This window comes from Bufo bufo, chromosome 4, assembly GCF_905171765.1.
Source record: "Bufo bufo chromosome 4, aBufBuf1.1, whole genome shotgun sequence".
Lineage (NCBI taxonomy): Eukaryota > Metazoa > Chordata > Amphibia > Anura > Bufonidae > Bufo > Bufo bufo.
Window position 1 is genome coordinate 15,270,759 of NC_053392.1, and position 17,557 is coordinate 15,288,315.

The window sequence follows — 17,557 nt, forward strand, 5'->3', positions numbered from 1 at the left end:
ATGACCCCAAAAAACTACGTAAAAAATGAAAATCACAGGTGGATCCAACGTGTGTGAATTTAATCAGAGAACACATATAACGGGACTCTATGAAATCCCAGCAACGTCTGGCTGTGCTTCTGATGAGATGACGATTGGTGTCCTGGGGATCTCCTGTCTGTGGAGCTGCGTGCCAATGTCAGATGCACTCATACAGAATGTCCCATGAGGGCTGGTCAATGGCATCAATAGCTTAGTCCTGCAGGAATTGCCTACACGTTCTGACTACAAGTCCGTTCTGACCACTGTCCGGCGCCAACAGGAACCCATGGCCCACTGCATCAGCGTAAGGTCCGACAATGATGCGGAGCATTTTATCCAGGACGGGGAACTACTGGCGATCACGTGGAGGTTTATGTGACCCTTTGTGGACCATCACCAACCCATCCTGGAAAATGTTGCAGGTACTATAACATTCACCCCAGGGTCTGTCACAGGTGCTCAGTGTGAGCCTGCTGTCGTCTGTGAGAAGAAAGGGGCCACAACAGCAGAGCTCCCAGTTCTGGACTTCACTGCCTCGACAGGACATCGGGCCGTCACATCGCCCTAAGGGGTTGGTTTCTGATAGTCTGCTCAGAAACACACAGACTCTGACAATGCTCTTCCACACACCAATCTACGGCCCTGTCAAGATCACCTCATGCAATGACCCAAGTCCTGGTATCATCTCCATACTCTTGCCAGAGTGACCGCACGCATGGATGAGCCATCCTGGAGAGCAGGACTACCTGTGCAGTGATCAGGACAGGGAGTGAGGACCTGCCTGTGGTCACCACCTGCAAAACCATTCCCTTTTTGGGAACGTCTTGGTGGCACCTGTCATCTGTTCCGAAGCAGCTTCACAATCGCTTATACTTCCTGCCTGGGCCGATTGACATCCCTGAAGTTCAGTGACTTGGGGTTATACTGCGATGCTTAAATGTTCCCTTCATTTTTTTGAGCAATACATACATGGACTTCCTCACTTACTACTTGGGTGGGACACAGACTTACTGAAGAGAGTCCATCACTCCCTGGCTGGTACAGTATATTTCTTTAGGACTTGGATCCATAAAGCCTGTCCGTTCATGTGGGTCACCTCGAAGGAAAACCTGGATCCATAAAGCCTGTCCGTTCACGTGGGTCACCTCAAAGGAAACCGTTTCTAGACATAAGCCTTTAGGCCAGCTGAGGTGGGTTCCTCCTCGCCTCATATTCTGTCTCCAACACATGCGACCTTCCACCTACCACATGGTTGTGACATTTAACCAAATCAATAATGTAAAGCTAAAATAAGTACAAAACATCCAGTGGTCGCTTAAAACAATATTAAAACATACAATTTATTATCCTACAGAAAGTTGCAGGGTTAAAAGCAGTAGTACAGCTGCTCGTCCGTGACTGTGTCACACACCATGGCACCATCCCTGAAACTGCAGAGCTGCATCTTAAGAAGCTCTTATCCCTGATAGTGGGTGGGGGTCTCACCCTACTTATTGCAATAAGAAAGCTGCTGCCACCAATCGGATGGGGAATGCCTACGGTACGTGATGCGTAAAGAGCGACTGCCTGTAATGAGTCCAATATGGTGTAGCACGGTTGTCAGTTCTGTGTGACATAAAATAACAAGGGGCAGGGCGGCAGGTTTGTGCAACTGCATCCTCTGTGGGCACGTCGTGGTCCATTACAGATCATGTATAAGTGCTATTCGCCAGACGCTAATCGTGGCCATTGTGTGATGTTCATATAGGGAAGGATAGGATTTCATGGCTGCCTTTTGCAGGATACAGAGAGCTGGGGCAGCGGTACACACTGATGTCTGCAGCTGCAGGCCATACAATCAGCTTCAAGAACATCCAGGAGTGGGGTCAAGTAACTAATAAATAAGTGGAGGGTTCACCCGCAGATCCTGTGGGTCTTGGCACATAACTGCGGTCAGTACTCCATGTTGCATTCATCGCTCTCGTAACATTCAGAAGGTGCGTCAGTGCCAAAGAAACGGTCACCAAAATTACCTGCAGAGGCAAGAAAGAGTTACGTGGCCATAGACAGAATCGATGAGATGCAGAACCTGTCCCATCATAGGATGGTATAGAAATAAAAGCTGGATCCCCCCCCCCCCCCCCCCCCCCCGCCCCCCCCCCTCCCCAGGACATATGAAGGCCTTATTCTCACCAATGCCCGGGATGATATGAAAATCCTGGTTGACGCGTTTATCCACAGCGGTGGTGATGATGCGGACTCGCGGGAATGCGTACGCCACGGAGTGTACACCCATTTCTGCCATCAACAATGAAATTAAGAAGATCTTGTCCTCTTGGACATCATGGTCCTAGAAACAAGGCGGTAAAAAAAGCAAATCCACCACAGAAATCATCAGATTTGATGGGACTTCACCTACCAGGAGGACACGTATGGCCATCATGGCAGCAGCCCCGGTTGACACGGTACTGTCCATCAGAATGACATAATCCTCGCTGATCTCCTTGGGCAGCCGCAGGTAATGAAGCTGTAGAGAGCACAGACAATGATATGAGGGTGAGTGGGGAAGAGATGGGGAGTAAATGTGCAGGATAGCCCTCCGATGTCGCTCGCTCTCCTCATCTATATACATACTACTCTTACGGGTGACCCTCCTCGTGTCACCATCAGCACGCCGCTCCTCAGGAGCCTGTACCGTGTCACTCACCTCTGGTTCACCTGTATTGTGGTTGGTCTGGATCAGGATCTTGCCTAGTCGGATGTCCTTACACACAGCGGTGAGGGCCTGTTCCATGGTTTCTCCAGCTCGCAGAATAGACACCCCTGTGATCTGGAATCAGAAAACAGTGCTTTTACTCGTCACAAAACCGTGCAGCGGTCCCAAACAGCTCCCAAATCCAGGACTGATGGCGGAATACACATGGAAAAAGCATTCCTGCAGGATACAGGGCCATCTGTACATCTCCCAAGAGTCCAACTGTATCCACTACCATCATGTAAGTGGTCCTGACTGAGTGATGCACAAGTTCCCATTAATAAAACCATGTAAGGTAGGTTATCATTTATGTTCTTCCCAAGCGAGAGAACCTCAGCATGTGTACAGGTTGATACTCACCCGCTGACGGTGGAACCTTTTGCCCTGATATAATGTTCCTTGTGGGGTCTCCACTGTGACCGGCTGCAAAAGGAAAGATGACAAATGATAAGGAAACATTGAGTCCACCATAAGCAGTCGATCACAGAAACACTTAACACCTACGTTGAGTGGAAGGAAAGACAGCGCGTGCTCGATCAGGAGACGCATCAGGCGCTTCGAGTAAAAGATGAACTCGTCTCGGTTGGTGTCCTTGTTCCTGGGAGGAGCAGTATTTTAGTACAGTCGGTTGTGATCGCGGTGGGGTACAATGGTGGTTGAGGACTGTGCTCTACAGAGATCTCACCTGATTATCGTGTGCATCCCACGCACTTGTGGGGTACTCTGAAGAACGCTCAGGGTATCGGGGAGAGGCTGCCCTTGATGAGCAGAAGCCAGGGCCGCTCTGGTGTAAATAAAGTTGAGGAGATTAGCTCAATCAGGAAGAAAAAAAATGTAATAAAAAATAAATAAAAATACACCCCAAAAAGCACCATCACAGCAACCCCAAGACATGCACTATAAAATAATGGCTGTCCTGCACCTATTATTGTCCCCACTCTACGACTCTCAGACCTCGTGTGACTCGATGTCTCCTCACTCACACTGTGTGCCCTAAAAGTGTTGTCAATTGTGCTCTGAAGTAAAAGGTGACATTATAGGCTGGGGACAATAATGAAGCCAAAGAGATGAAAGACACGAGGTTGGGGTTACACTGCAACCTCACAACACCTTCTCTAACTACCAAAGTAGTCACAGCAGTGGCCATCACAATACCAGGATCTCTGCCATATGTTCCTGAAAAAACCTGACCAATTATCCTAAAGATTATGCAAACAATGAATAATGAACTGAAGGCAGCGCTACAAGAAAAGCAGCCCTATAACTACCAAACTAATCCAACATCAACAGTTACTCCAAGACATCAACAGCCCAAACCTCAAAAAAGGTCCAACCCAACATCAAACAAACAGTCACTTCAACACAAGCCCACCTCCCAATGAAGTCCAAACCAACATCAACGGCCATTCCAAAGCAATAAGCAGCCCATCTCTCAACAAGGTCCAACCCAAAATCAACAGTCACTCCAAGACAACAACTCACAACATCGATAGTCACCCCAAAACAACAAGCCCACCTTCCACATAAAGTCCAAACCAACATCAATGGTCACTTCAAGACAGTCAGCTCAACTCCCAACAAGGTCCAAAGCATCAACAGTCCACAACTCCCAACATCAATGGTCACTTCAAGACCACAACCAGTCTAACAATTCCCAAAATCAATGGTCACTCCAAGAACCAGCCCAATAATTTCCAACATTAATGGTCACCCCAAATAAACAACCATCCCAACAACTTCCAAGATAAATGGTCACTTCAAGAACCAGTCTTACAACTCCCAAAATCAACAGTCACTAAGGCAACAGCCCAAATCTCAACAAGGTTTAACCAAACATTAACAGTCGCCCCAAGATAAGGACCAGCCATGGTCCAACCAAATACCAATGGTTACTCCGAAACAAGGACCAGCCCAAAAACTCCTAACAGGGACCAAACCAACATCAAGAGTCACTCCAAGAACTGTACTAACTCCCAACATCAACGGTCATTCAAAGACAACGACTAGCCGATTCAACCCAATATCAATGGTCCATAAGGGACATCGACCCAGCCCAAAACACACTCATCCAGATCTGACCAAAAATCATTGCTAAAAGAAAAACAACCAGCCTAACAACTCCCAACTCCAAACATCAACAGTCACTACAAAGAAATGACCAAGTCAACAACTCCCAACCCCATCCAACAGTCATTCTAATACAACAACCAACCCAACTACCAAGGTCCAATCCAAGAAAATGGCCCTTGTGAGGAGGTGTACAAGGCCTGTTAGCACCTTCCCAGAACGCAGCACACACTACACATGCTCTGAAGAGTCACACCATCATTGTGGTGGCAGAGCTCTGTGTTCTTGGCATGCAATATAATTTGTGGAACGTCACACATGCAGAAGACAGGCGTCTCACATGTCCCAGCGCTGCATCCTCTGCAAAGTACGGCAGGTGACGACATGGGTACACAATAAAAGGAAAAGACAAGAAATGTGTCAATGACTAGAGATGTCAAGGGTAACAAGGGTAGACAATCATGGAGGATGAAGAACCAGCAACGGAGGAAGCTACAAACCAGACAGGGAAATTAACAGAGTGTCTCCTGAGCACTGAGGAGTAGGAGTAGGAGTAGTAGTAGTAGTAGTAGTAGGACGATGACATGTCACTGAGGAGGAGTACGATGACATGTCACTGAGGAGGAGTAGTAGGAGGAGGACAATGACATGTCACTGAGGAGGAGTAGTAGGAGGAGGACGATGACATGTCACTGAGGAGGAGTAGTAGGAGGAGGACGATGACATGTCACTGAGGAGGAGGAGTAGGAGGAGGACGATGACATGTCACTGAGGAGGAGGAGTAGGAGGAGGACGATGACATGTCACTGAGGAGGAGTAGTAGGAGGAGGACGATGACATGTCACTGAGGAGTAGTAGGAGGATGTGGATGTAGCACTAAGGAGGAGTAGTAGTAGGATGAAGATGTGACACTGACAAGTTGCAGTAGTAGTTAGACAGTACTCTGAGGAGTAGTAGTAGGGGAAGTAACACTGAGAAGTAAGAGAATGAGGATGTGACACTGAGGAGTAGTAGAATAAGGACATAACACTGAGGAGTAGTGGGAAGATGTGGATGTAGCACTGAGGAGCAGGATGAAGACATAACACTGACAAGTCATAGTAGTAGTTAGACAATACTCTGAGTAGTAGTAGTGGTGGTGTTAGGGGAAGTAACACTGAGGAGAAGTAAGAGGATGTGACACGAAGGAGAAGTAGTAGGACCTAACATGGAGGAGTAGTAGTAGAATAAGGACAGAACACTGAGGAGGACAATGCAACACTGAGGAGTATTAAGAGGATGTTACACCAATGATGTATCCTGAGCACTGAGGGGTGTACAGCAGTGACGTAGGGGGAGTAGTAGTAGTAGTAGTAGTAGTAGGATGTTTAGGATGTTACACCAGTGATGTGTGCTGGGCTGTAGTGCAGCAGTAACATGATGGTAGTAGTAGTACTATAGCAGTGACCAGGCCAGGGACACGTGTAGCAGTGATGGCAGGAAGATCTGAACTGTCTTCACATGAATTTGTAGATGATAAAAAACAACAACCCGCAAACCCTTCATATCCCCTGCAGCCTTCAGTAAACCCCACACCCCACTCCCCTCCACGTATTCCCCACAATCCTACCTCACCGTGATCTCCCGCTGACACATACAGGCCAACCAAGGATTAACGTCACAGCACGCAGGACCACACGGGTACGGTTAGAAAGAGAGAAGGAAAACACCATGAGACATGGGGTATGAGGGAGAGGAAGTGAGGAGACAGCCAGAGGAAGAGAGAGGGGGAGACTACTGCCAGAGAGTGGCAGAGGAAGAGAGACAGTGGGGAAGTAAGAGCGACAGAAGAGATGAGGAGGTAAGAGAGCGGCAGAAGAAGAGAGACAATGAGGAAAGAGCGGCAGAAGAAGAGAGACAATGAGGAAAGAGCGGCAGAAGAAGAGAGACAATGAGGAAAGAGCGGCAGAAGAAGAGAGACAATGAGGAAAGAGCGGCAGAAGAAGAGAGACAATGAGGAAAGAGCGGCAGAAGAAGAGAGACAATGAGGAAAGAGCGGCAGAAGAAGAGAGACAATGAGGAAAGAGCGGCAGAAGAAGAGAGACAATGAGGAAAGAGCGGCAGAAGAAGAGAGACAATGAGGAAAGAGCGGCAGAAGAAGAGAGACAATGAGGAAAGAGCGGCAGAAGAAGAGAGACAATGAGGAAAGAGCGGCAGAAGAAGAGAGACAATGAGGAAAGAGCGGCAGAAGAAGAGAGACAATGAGGAAAGAGCGGCAGAAGAAGAGAGACAATGAGGAAAGAGCGGCAGAAGAAGAGAGACAATGAGGAAAGAGCGGCAGAAGAAGAGAGACAATGAGAAAAGAGCGGCAGAAGAAGAGAGACAATGAGAAAAGAGCGGCAGAAGAAGAGAGACAATGAGAAAAGAGCGGCAGAAGAAGAGCGACAATGAGAAAAGAGCGGCAGAAGAAGAGCGACAATGAGGAAAGAGCGGCAGAAGAAGAGCGACAATGAGGAAAGAGCGGCAGAAGAAGAGACAATGAGAAAAGAGCGGCAGAAGAAGAGAGACAATGAGGAAAGAGCGGCAGAAGAAGAGAGACCATGAGGAGGTAAGAGAGCAGCAGAGGATGAGAGACTGAGGAAAGAGCAGCAAAAGAAGAGATGAGGAGGTAGGAGAGCAGCAGAGGATGAGAGACAATGAGGAAAGAGCGGCAGAAGAAGACATGAGGCGGCAACAGACGCAAATGAAGAGAGTAGAAGAGGAATGAGAATGTAACAGCAACAGGAAAAAGAGTACCAGACGAAGAGAGACAGTGGGGAAGTAAGAGCGACAGAAGAAGAGATGAGGAGGTGAGAGCAGCAAATGAAGAAAGACTGAGGAAAGAGCAGCAGAAGAAAAGAGATGAGGAGGTAAGAGAGCAGCAAAGGAAGAGATGAGAAAGTAAGGACGGCAGAGGAAGAGAGATGAGAAAGTAACAGCAACAGAAAATGAGAGACGATGAGAAAAAATAGCGGCAGAGGAAGAGAGAACGAGGAAGAAGCTGCAGAAGGAGAGATGAGGAGGAAAGAGGCAAAGGAAGAGAGCGAAATGAAAAAGTAACAGCAACATAAGACACGTGATGGTGAAGAAAAGAGAGCAGCAGAGGAAGAGACGATGAGGGAAGAGCGGCAGAGAGACGAGGAGGTAGGACAGGGCAAAGGGAGAGATGAGGAGGTGAGAGATCAGCAGAATGAGAGGTGGTGGAGGTGATACAGGCCATGCACGGGGGGTTAGGTTACAGGCATGCTACTGAGCAGTCTCGTTAGTCTCCATGGCTTCTCATGGTTAGAGTCTTCACCTCTAAGGCTTATTTCACACGAGCGATATGGAGTCAGGATCTGTTCAGGGAAAAACTGTTTCTCACAGTTCTGATGGATATAGACTTACTTCCTGTATTTGCGTCCCACCACAGACTTCCGGTTTTCAGCGCGCGGGTATTTAGAGCGACGCTGATTGCATGCTGACATGGACAGTCTTTTACCTACATACATCACATTGCACGTGCATTTACAGAGATATATTACACCATCAGTATTGCCGTTAGCAGAAGAGCAGGTATGGTATACCGTGTCCACCAGAATCGGAGCATTGAGACCCTCTAACGATGAACTGACAAGCTTTACAGTGGCCGCAATCCCTCGTACAGTTCCTCCGTATTCTGAGGAAGTGTCCCTTTGGGATCCCCTTCTTTAGTGGGGTGGAATGATAACTCCCCCATGGCAAAAAACTATTAGTGAAGGTCTCTTTACGATGTAGGGATGTCCGAATCATTATCTTTTTTCCATAGCCGAATATCTAGTATCTCATGGGTAAAAAAAAAAAACCCAGTTCTGTTCTGATTCGGGGCCTCGACAAATTACTGAAATTCTCGTTTCTCACCGGACCACAGTATCAGAACGTCATCGATATATCTCACCCACAATAAAATATGTGAGACCCAGTTGGCATATTGGTCAGAAGACACTATTGTATCCTCCCACCAGCCCAGGAGCGAGTTATAATGAGTTGGGGCACAAGGAGCCCCCATAGCGGTGCCCCCGAGCTGGTGGTGGTGCTTAGAGTCTAATACAAAATAGTTACCAGTCAAGATGAATTCTAGCAAACGAAGAACAAAACTGTTATGGCCCTGATCCTGATCCTGATTGCTTTTGGTATGAAGGAAATACTTGGTAGCCCTCAGTCCCATTTGGTGTGGGATAGATGTGTAGAGGGCCTCAACATCCATCGAGGTCAACCACACCTCCGCCTCAACCACTAGACCCTCGAGCTTATTAAGCAGATCCATCGTATCATGTATGTACGAAGTAAGGGATAGGACAAAGGGAGGTAACGTTCTATCAATGTAGATACCAGGATTTTGAGTCAGATTTCCAACCCCCGAGACGATTGGCCTCCCTTTTAGGGGATGTAACCCCTTATTGGAAGTCCATAAAAAGGTAGCAATTTTTGGATGTTGGGGGAAAAACTGATTGTTTTGTGTTTCCAGCGCGGATGCAATCAGTTTTTGATGCGTTTTTCACGCGCATGAAGAGAAACCAGAAGAACAAGCTACATCTTCCAGCAACCATGAGCGAGAAAACCGCATGGCATCCAGATGACTTCTGTTTTTCACACAAGCCCCATTCACTTCTATGGACCCAGAGATGCGTGAAAAACGGAAATGAATGGTCACATCCGCTCGTGTGAAAGAAGCCTAAAAGGTGGTAGAAAGTCAAACACGGTGATCGCGAGCAGCGCTGCACAGAGGAACACTCCATCTGTGCAATGTTTCCCACTAATAATGCCCTAAGCAGGAAGAACATGGCGGGCTGCAGGGCACGGGCCTCACCCTCATTAACATCACGTGGATGCAGCACAGATCAGGAGACCCAGGACGCTACACGGCACATGCATGTAGGGCCACCCCGCAGCAGTGCCTGTCCACGGGGAGTCCTAGGGGGGCAGGTCCTCAGATCATCATGGTAACAGGATGTGAGCAGCCACCATCACCTGGAGGGGGCGCTGGCCAAAACTTACCTTCTCCAGCTGACTGTGCACGTGCTGCACTATGAGATCCACAGCCACAGAGTTCTCACCCCCTACAAGACAAAACCACCAACACCGTCCAGATTAGGGTTGTTTCGATACCATAAAAAAGTATTGCGATACTCGATACCACGCGGAAAAAATAAAACACCAAAAAAGCAGCAATAAAAAAAATCCACATTTTATGGAACGTCCGGCCCATAATAGAACAGTCCGATCCGATTTTTTTGGGGAACAAGGTGTCTAAAAAAAAATGGCGAATTGAGCGTTTTTGGTTTTTTTTTTCCTATTACGGCGCTCATCGTATAAGACATTTTTTTATATTTTAATAGTTCACAGATAATACGTTTATCTATTTATTGCTTTTATATTTTATATGTAAAATTGTGAAAAAGGACAATTTATACTTAATATTTTGGTGTTTTTAATTTATTTAATAATCATCATTTCCGTCCTTAGAGGCCAGAACCTGGGATCTTTTCATCCCTTGTCCTATTCCCCCTGATAGAGCTCTATTAGGGTGACTAGGACCTCACACTCTCCCTGTGCATCGTGCACACCGCAGCAGGGAGCTGACCATGGACGGCTTCAGTAGCATCCTGGCTGCCATGGTAACCGATCAGAGCCTCGCGATTACACTGCTGGGGCTCCGATGGGAACTGCCACCAATGAGGAGGAGGGGACCCTGTGACCACTGCCACCAATTATTATAATACTGGGGGGTTGGGTGGTGCACTGCGCCACCAATGAACATAAGTAACCTTTTAATACAAATACAGGAGGCGGGTGCCAGCGGCAGAATCACATAGTCAGTACCCGACCTCTATGACAGGGCGCTGCGATCCACGGCAGTTAACCCCTCAGGTGCCGCACCCTATATACAGGTGTATATTACACCTCCGGTATACAGGTAGAGAGAAGAGGTACAGGTACGGGTGTATATTACACCTCCGGTATACAGGTAGAGAGGAGAGGACAGGTGTATATTACACCTCCAGTATACAGGTAGAGAGGAGAGGACAGGTGTATATTACACCTCCAGTATACAGGTAGAGAGGAGAGGTACAGGTGCGGGTGTATATTACACCTCCAGTATACAGGTAGAGAGGAGAGGTACAGGTGTATATTACACCTCCAGTATACAGGTAGAGAGGACAGGTACAGGTGTATATTACACCTCCAGTATACAGGTAGAGAGGAGAGGTACAGGTGTATATTACACCTCCAGTATACAGGTAGAGAGGAGAGGTACAGGTACAGGTGTATATTACACCTCCAGTATACAGGTAGAGAGGTACAGGTGTATATTACACCTCCAGTATACAGGTAGAGAGGAGAGGTACAGGTGTATATTACACCTCCAGTATACAGGTAGAGACGAGAGGTACAGGTGTATATAATACCTCCAGTATACAGGTAGAGAGGAGAGGTACAGGTGTATATTACACCTCCAGTATACAGGTAGAGAGGAGAGGTACAGGTGTATATTACACCTCCAGTATACAGGTAGAGACGAGAGGACAGGTACAGGTGTATATTACACCTCCAGTATACAGATAGAGAGGAGAGGACAGGTACAGGTGTATATTACACCTCCGGTATACAGATAGAGAGGAGAGGACAGGTGTATATTACACCTCCAGTATACAGGTAGAGAGGACAGGTACAGGTGTATATTACACCTCCAGTATACAGGTAGAGAGGAGAGGTACAGGTGTATATTACACCTCCAGTATACAGGTAGAGAGGTACAGGTGTATATTACACCTCCAGTATACAGGTAGAGAGGAGAGGTACAGGTGTATATTACACCTCCAGTATACAGGTAGAGAGGAGAGGTACAGGTGTATATTACACCTCCAGTATACAGGTAGAGAGGAGAGGTACAGGTGTATATTACACCTCCAGTATACAGGTAGAGAGGAGAGGTACAGGTGTATATTACACCTCCAGTATACAGGTAGAGAGGACAGGTACAGGTGTATATAATACCTCCAGTATACAGGTAGAGGAGGAGAGGTACAGGTGTATATTACACCTCCAGTATACAGGTAGAGAGGAGAGGTACAGGTGTATATTACACCTCCAGTATACAGGTAGAGAGGTACAGGTGTATATTACACCTCCAGTATACATGTAGAGAGGAGAGGTACATGTGTATATTACACCTCCAGTATACAGGTAGAGAGGACAGGTACAGGTGTATATTACACCTCCAGTATACAGGTAGAGAGGAGAGGTACAGGTGTATATTACACCTCCAGTATACAGGTAGAGAGGAGAGGTACAGGTGTATATTACACCTCCAGTATACAGGTAGAGAGGTACAGGTGTATATTACACCTCCAGTATACAGGTAGAGAGGTACAGGTGTATATTACACCTCCAGTATACATGTAGAGAGGAGAGGTACAGGTGTATATTACACCTCCAGTATACAGGTAGAGAGGAGAGGACAGGTGTATATTACACCTCCAGTATACAGGTAGAGAGGAGAGGTACAGGTGTATATTACACCTCCAGTATACAGGTAGAGAGGACAGGTACAGGTGTATATTACACCTCCAGTATACAGGTAGAGAGGAGAGGACAGGTGTATATTACACCTCCAGTATACAGGTAGAGAGGAGAGGACAGGTGTATATTACACCTCCAGTATACAGGTAGAGAGGTACAGGTGTATATTACACCTCCAGTATACAGGTAGAGAGGTACAGGTGTATATTACACCTCCAGTATACAGGTAGAGAGGTACAGGTGTATATTACACCTCCAGTATACAGGTAGAGAGGTACAGGTGTATATTACACCTCCAGTATACAGGTAGAGAGGTACAGGTGTATATTACACCTCCAGTATACAGGTAGAGAGGTACAGGTGTATATTACACCTCCAGTATACAGGTAGAAAGGTACAGGTGTATATTACACCTCCGGTATACAGGTAGAGAGGACAGGTACAGGTGTATATTACACCTCCAGTATACAGGTAGAGAGGAGAGGTACATGTGTATATTACACCTCCAGTATACAGGTAGAGAGGACAGGTACAGGTGTATATTACACCTCCAGTATACAGGTAGAGAGGACAGGTACAGGTGTATATTACACCTCCAGTATACAGGTAGAGAGGAGAGGTACAGGTGTATATTACACCTCCAGTATACAGGTAGAGAGGACAGGTACAGGTGTATATTACACCTCCGGTATACAGGTAGAGAGGTACAGGTGTATATTACACCTCCAGTATACAGGTAGAGAGGACAGGTACAGGTGTATATAACACCTCCAGTATACAGGTAGAGAGGAGAGGTACAGGTGTATATTACACCTCCAGTATACAGGTAGAGAGGACAGGTACAAGTGTATATTACACCTCCGGTATACAGGTAGAGAGGACAGGTACAGGTGTATATTACACCTCCAGTATACAGGTAGAGAGGAGAGGTACATGTGTATATTACACCTCCAGTATACAGGTAGAGAGGACAGGTACAGGTGTATATTACACCTCCAGTATACAGGTAGAGAGGAGAGGTACATGTGTATATTACACCTCCAGTATACAGGTAGAGAGGACAGGTACAGGTGTATATTACACCTCCAGTATACAGGTAGAGAGGAGAGGTACAGGTGTATATTACACCTCCAGTATACAGGTAGATAGGTACAGGTGTATATTACACCTCCAGTATACAGGCAGGAGATATATAACCGGTATAAATGTATATTACAGGTCACTTACCTCTGGGCACCACAATATCTGCCAGCTGCACAGTGGGCTCTATATACTGCTCGAACGACGGCTTCACAAACTTATTGTACTGCTTGATCACCCCGACAATGTCACGGCCTCGCTCTGTGATGTCACGCTTCAACCGCCTCACCAGCCGAATGTCCGAGTCTGTATCTACAAAGACCTTCATATCCAGGAGCTGAGAAGTTTAAAAGAATGAAGTTAGGGGGAGAGGCCGAGAAAACAGGAGACGGTCACTGCTTATGTTACCTTGAGAAGCTCCTTGTTGGCAAAAGCAAGAATTCCTTCGAATATGATGACATTGGCTCCATAGACCGTTTTCTGGAGGAGGATGAGGGCAGGTGAGATGTGGTCACATATGGGTGAAGAGTACCTGGGCCATGTCACTACGAGGGTCACTCACCCAGTCCTTGCGGCGGCTGTGCGTGGTGAAGTCGTACACCGGCACTTTCACGCTCTTCCCCTTCTTCAGCTTGCGCAGGATGTTGACCAGCAGTTCAAAGTCAAAGGCGTCGGGGTGATCGAAGTTATACTCATTCCTGGCGGCCAATTCCTGCTGCTCCTTAGTGAGGACCTGGGAAGACACAACCAGTGAGGCTCATCCGCCTCAGGTCCAGGCTCCAATCGTGGTGTGATCCACTACATAGCACGTAGGAAATTACACAGCAACCCACCCATAATCCATCGCCATGTGCAAGAGCCACCTCTGAATCAGAAGATAAGGTAGTGGTGCCCCCTGCTGGTAGATACAGGGATAGCACCACAATACAGAAGAGATGGGACCCACCGAAGTGAGCAGAGATCAGCCAACACACCAACCTACAGGATGGGGGCACCTACCTTATAGAAGCAGTCCATGGACAGCAGCACCACCCACGGCACGTCCAGAGCTTCTATAATCTTATTGGCTACGGTTGTCTTCCCAGACGCGCTGCCCCCGCACAGCCCTGGAAGAGGAGAAGCTTGGCGGTTATAATAATGCAGCGCGAGGCATTAATGTGCTCTGTCACAGCTTCTTACCTATGACAAAGGCCTCCTTGAACGGGGTCCCCGACTCATTGTACCAGGGAGGGCGTCCAGCCGTGTAGATGGTCCTCTTACTGGTGAGCAATAACGGAGGCTCAGTCTTACTCTGGCTGGTGGTGCGTTTCCGGGGTGACAGAGACGGGGTGAGAGGCAGTCGGGTGAGCAGGGTGTCCAAAGAGTCCTCCCCACTGTCACTGACCATAGGAAAATGAAAAAAGTGAGTGCCCCCTACGGCCATATTCACTCCCTCACATGACTTCACTAGTCACCACTACTCCATCCATCAATACTGCCCCTCGATCCAGTCCGCTGCCTCCACAAACACATCCAGCATCTCTTTACTATTCCAGGGACCTCGCACCTCCTCACCCTCTGCCGCTCCTCACCCACGGTCCGCCTCTCATCACCCTCCGCTCCTCTCCCACAGTCCGCCTCTCCTCACCCTCCGCTCCTCTCCCACGGTCCGCCTCTCCTCACCCTCCGCTCCTCTCCCACAGTCCGCCTCTCCTCACCCTCTGCCGCTCCTCTCCCACAGTCCGCCTCCCCTCACCCTCCGCTCCTCTCCCACAGTCCGCCTCTCATCACCCTCCGCTCCTCTCCCACAGTCCGCCTCTCCTCACCCTCCGCTCCTCTCCCACGGTCCGCCTCTCCTCACCCTCCGCTCCTCTCCCACGGTCCGCCTCTCCTCACCCTCCGCTCCTCTCCCACGGTCCGCCTCTCCTCACCCTCCGCTCCTCTCCCACAGTCCGCCTCTCCTCACCCTCCGCTCCTCTCCCACAGTCCGCCTCTCCTCACCCTCCGCTCCTCTCCCACAGTCCGCCTCTCCTCACCCTCCGCTCCTCTCCCACGGTCCGCCTCTCCTCACCCTCCGCTCCTCTCCCACAGTCCGCCTCTCCTCACCCTCCGCTCCTCTCCCACAGTCCGCCTCTCCTCACCCTCCGCTCCTCTCCCACAGTCCGCCTCTCCTCACCCTCCGCTCCTCTCCCACAGTCCGCCTCTCCTCACCCTCCGCTCCTCTCCCACAGTCCGCCTCTCCTCACCCTCCGCTCCTCTCCCACGGTCCGCCTCTCCTCACCCTCCGCTCCTCTCCCACAGTCCGCCTCTCCTCACCCTCCGCTCCTCTCCCACAGTCCGCCTCTCCTCACCCATGGTCTGCCTCTCATCACCCTCTGCCGCTCCTCTTCCACAGTCCGCCTCTCCTCACCCTCTGCCGCTCCTCTCCCACAGTCCGCCTCTCCTCACCCTCTGCCGCTCCTCTCCCACAGTCCGCCTCTCCTCACCCTCTGCCGCTCCTCTCCCACAGTCCGCCTCTCCTCACCCTCTGCCGCTCCTCTCCCACAGTCCGCCTCTCCTCACCCTCTGCCGCTCCTCTCCCACAGTCCGCCTCTCCTCACCCTCTGCCGCTCCTCTCCCACAGTCCGCCTCTCCTCACCCTCTGCCGCTCCTCTCCCACAGTCCGCCTCTCCTCACCCTCTGCCGCTCCTCTCCCACAGTCCGCCTCTCCTCACCCTCCGCTCCTCTCCCACGGTCCGCCTCTCCTCACCCTCCGCTCCTCTCCTCTCCCACGGTCCGCCTCTCCTCACCCTCCGCTCCTCTCCAACGGTCCGCCTCTCCTCACCCTCCGCTCCTCTCCCACAGTCCGCCTCTCCTCACCCTCTGCCGCTCCTCTCCCACAGTCCGCCTCTCCTCACCCTCCGCTCCTCTCCCACGGTCCGCCTCTCCTCACCCTCCGCTCCTCTCCTCTCCCACGGTCCGCCTCTTCTCACCCTCCGCTCCTCTCCAACGGTCCGCCTCTCCTCACCCTCCGCTCCTCTCCAACGGTCCGCCTCTCCTCACCCTCCGCTCCTCTCCCACGGTCCGCCTCTCCTCACCCTCCGCTCCTCTCCAACGGTCCGCCTCTCCTCACCCTCCGCTCCCACAATCCGCCACTCCTCACCCCGGGGCATCGCCGCGCATACACCCCTCACCATCGCCGCGCATACACCCCTCACCCCGGGGCCTCGCCCCGCATACACCCCTCACCCCGGGGCCTCGCCCCGCATACACCCCTCACCCCGGGGCCTCGCCCCGCATACACCCCTCACCCCGGGGCCTCGCCCCGCATACACCCCTCACCCCGGGGCCTCGCCCCGCATACACCCCTCACCCCGGGGCCTCGCCCCGCATACACCCCTCACCCCGCATACACCCCTCACTGCGCATACACCCCTCACTGCGCATACACCCCTCACCCCGGGGCTTCGCCGCGCATACACCCCTCACCCCGGGGCCTCGCCGCGCATACACCCCTCACCCCGGGGCCTCCCCATAAATACAACTTCCCCCTGTTGCTGCCCTACAGACTCACACACCCCATGGGCCTCGCTCTGCAGTCTGTCTCACCCACCACACCGTACACTCCTCACTGCACAGTCCCTGCCTCTTCTGCGGCACCTGTGGGTCCTGGCTCTCCCGGGCTCCCCCTCCATCTCCCCTGAGCATCTCTTCTCCACCACTCTCTTCTCCATAACGGAACAAGTGCGCTGCATCAGGAACTACAAGTTCCGGCATCCACGCGTCACCTGACTACATCTCCCGGCGTCCCACGCGTCACCTGACTACATCTCCCGGCACCCCACGCGTCACCTGACTACATCTCCCGGCACCCCACGCGTCACCTGACTACATCTCCCGGCACCCCACGCGTCACCTGACTACATCTCCCGGCACCCCACGCGTCACCTGACTACATCTCCCGGCATCCCACGCGTCACCTGACCACATCTCCCGGCGTCCCCCGCGCACAGCGCAGCCAGATGGAGTAGTGAATTCTAAGCGGCCGCAGGGAAGGCGGAGCCTTAGACGTGTGCCAATCAGAAGGCGGCTCTCATGTGTGACCTGGTCTGCAGACATAAAAGCTGGAGTGTAATT

The 17,557-nt window shown here is 50.4% G+C and overlaps 1 protein-coding gene and 2 long non-coding RNA genes across 4 annotated transcripts; 1 reads left to right on the top strand and 2 right to left on the bottom strand.

The window, feature by feature from the left end:
* Positions 1-1,342: 1,342 nt before the first annotated feature.
* On the bottom strand, positions 1,343-17,351 carry LOC120996999 (uridine-cytidine kinase-like 1). Of its 2 annotated transcripts, none has more exons than XM_040426900.1 (15): positions 17,081-17,351; positions 14,642-14,841; positions 14,462-14,568; positions 14,025-14,195; positions 13,871-13,942; positions 13,610-13,799; positions 9,857-9,918; positions 5,163-5,182; positions 3,441-3,539; positions 3,260-3,353; positions 3,116-3,178; positions 2,708-2,830; positions 2,420-2,527; positions 2,194-2,350; positions 1,343-2,033 (listed from the first exon to the last, which is right to left on the bottom strand). In XM_040426900.1, exons 1-15 carry the CDS (start codon positions 17,173-17,175, stop codon positions 1,954-1,956), a joined length of 1,641 nt encoding a protein of 546 aa, XP_040282834.1. In that variant the 5' UTR covers positions 17,176-17,351; the 3' UTR covers positions 1,343-1,953. The 2 variants fall into 2 exon arrangements, with proteins under 2 accessions (XP_040282834.1, XP_040282835.1); XM_040426901.1 differs by lacking the exon at positions 5,163-5,182 and adding an exon at positions 6,432-6,448 and having other exon boundaries at positions 1,857-2,033; positions 17,081-17,349.
* Positions 3,573-5,154, bottom strand: LOC120997005. Its single transcript, XR_005778008.1, has 3 exons — positions 4,467-5,154; positions 4,102-4,425; positions 3,573-4,019 (listed from the first exon to the last, which is right to left on the bottom strand). It is a non-coding gene; the product is annotated as an uncharacterized LOC120997005 (long non-coding RNA).
* Positions 7,362-8,552, top strand: LOC120997006. The gene is made up of 2 exons (XR_005778009.1): positions 7,362-7,469; positions 8,015-8,552. It is a non-coding gene; the product is annotated as an uncharacterized LOC120997006 (long non-coding RNA).
* Positions 17,352-17,557: the final 206 nt, after the last annotated feature.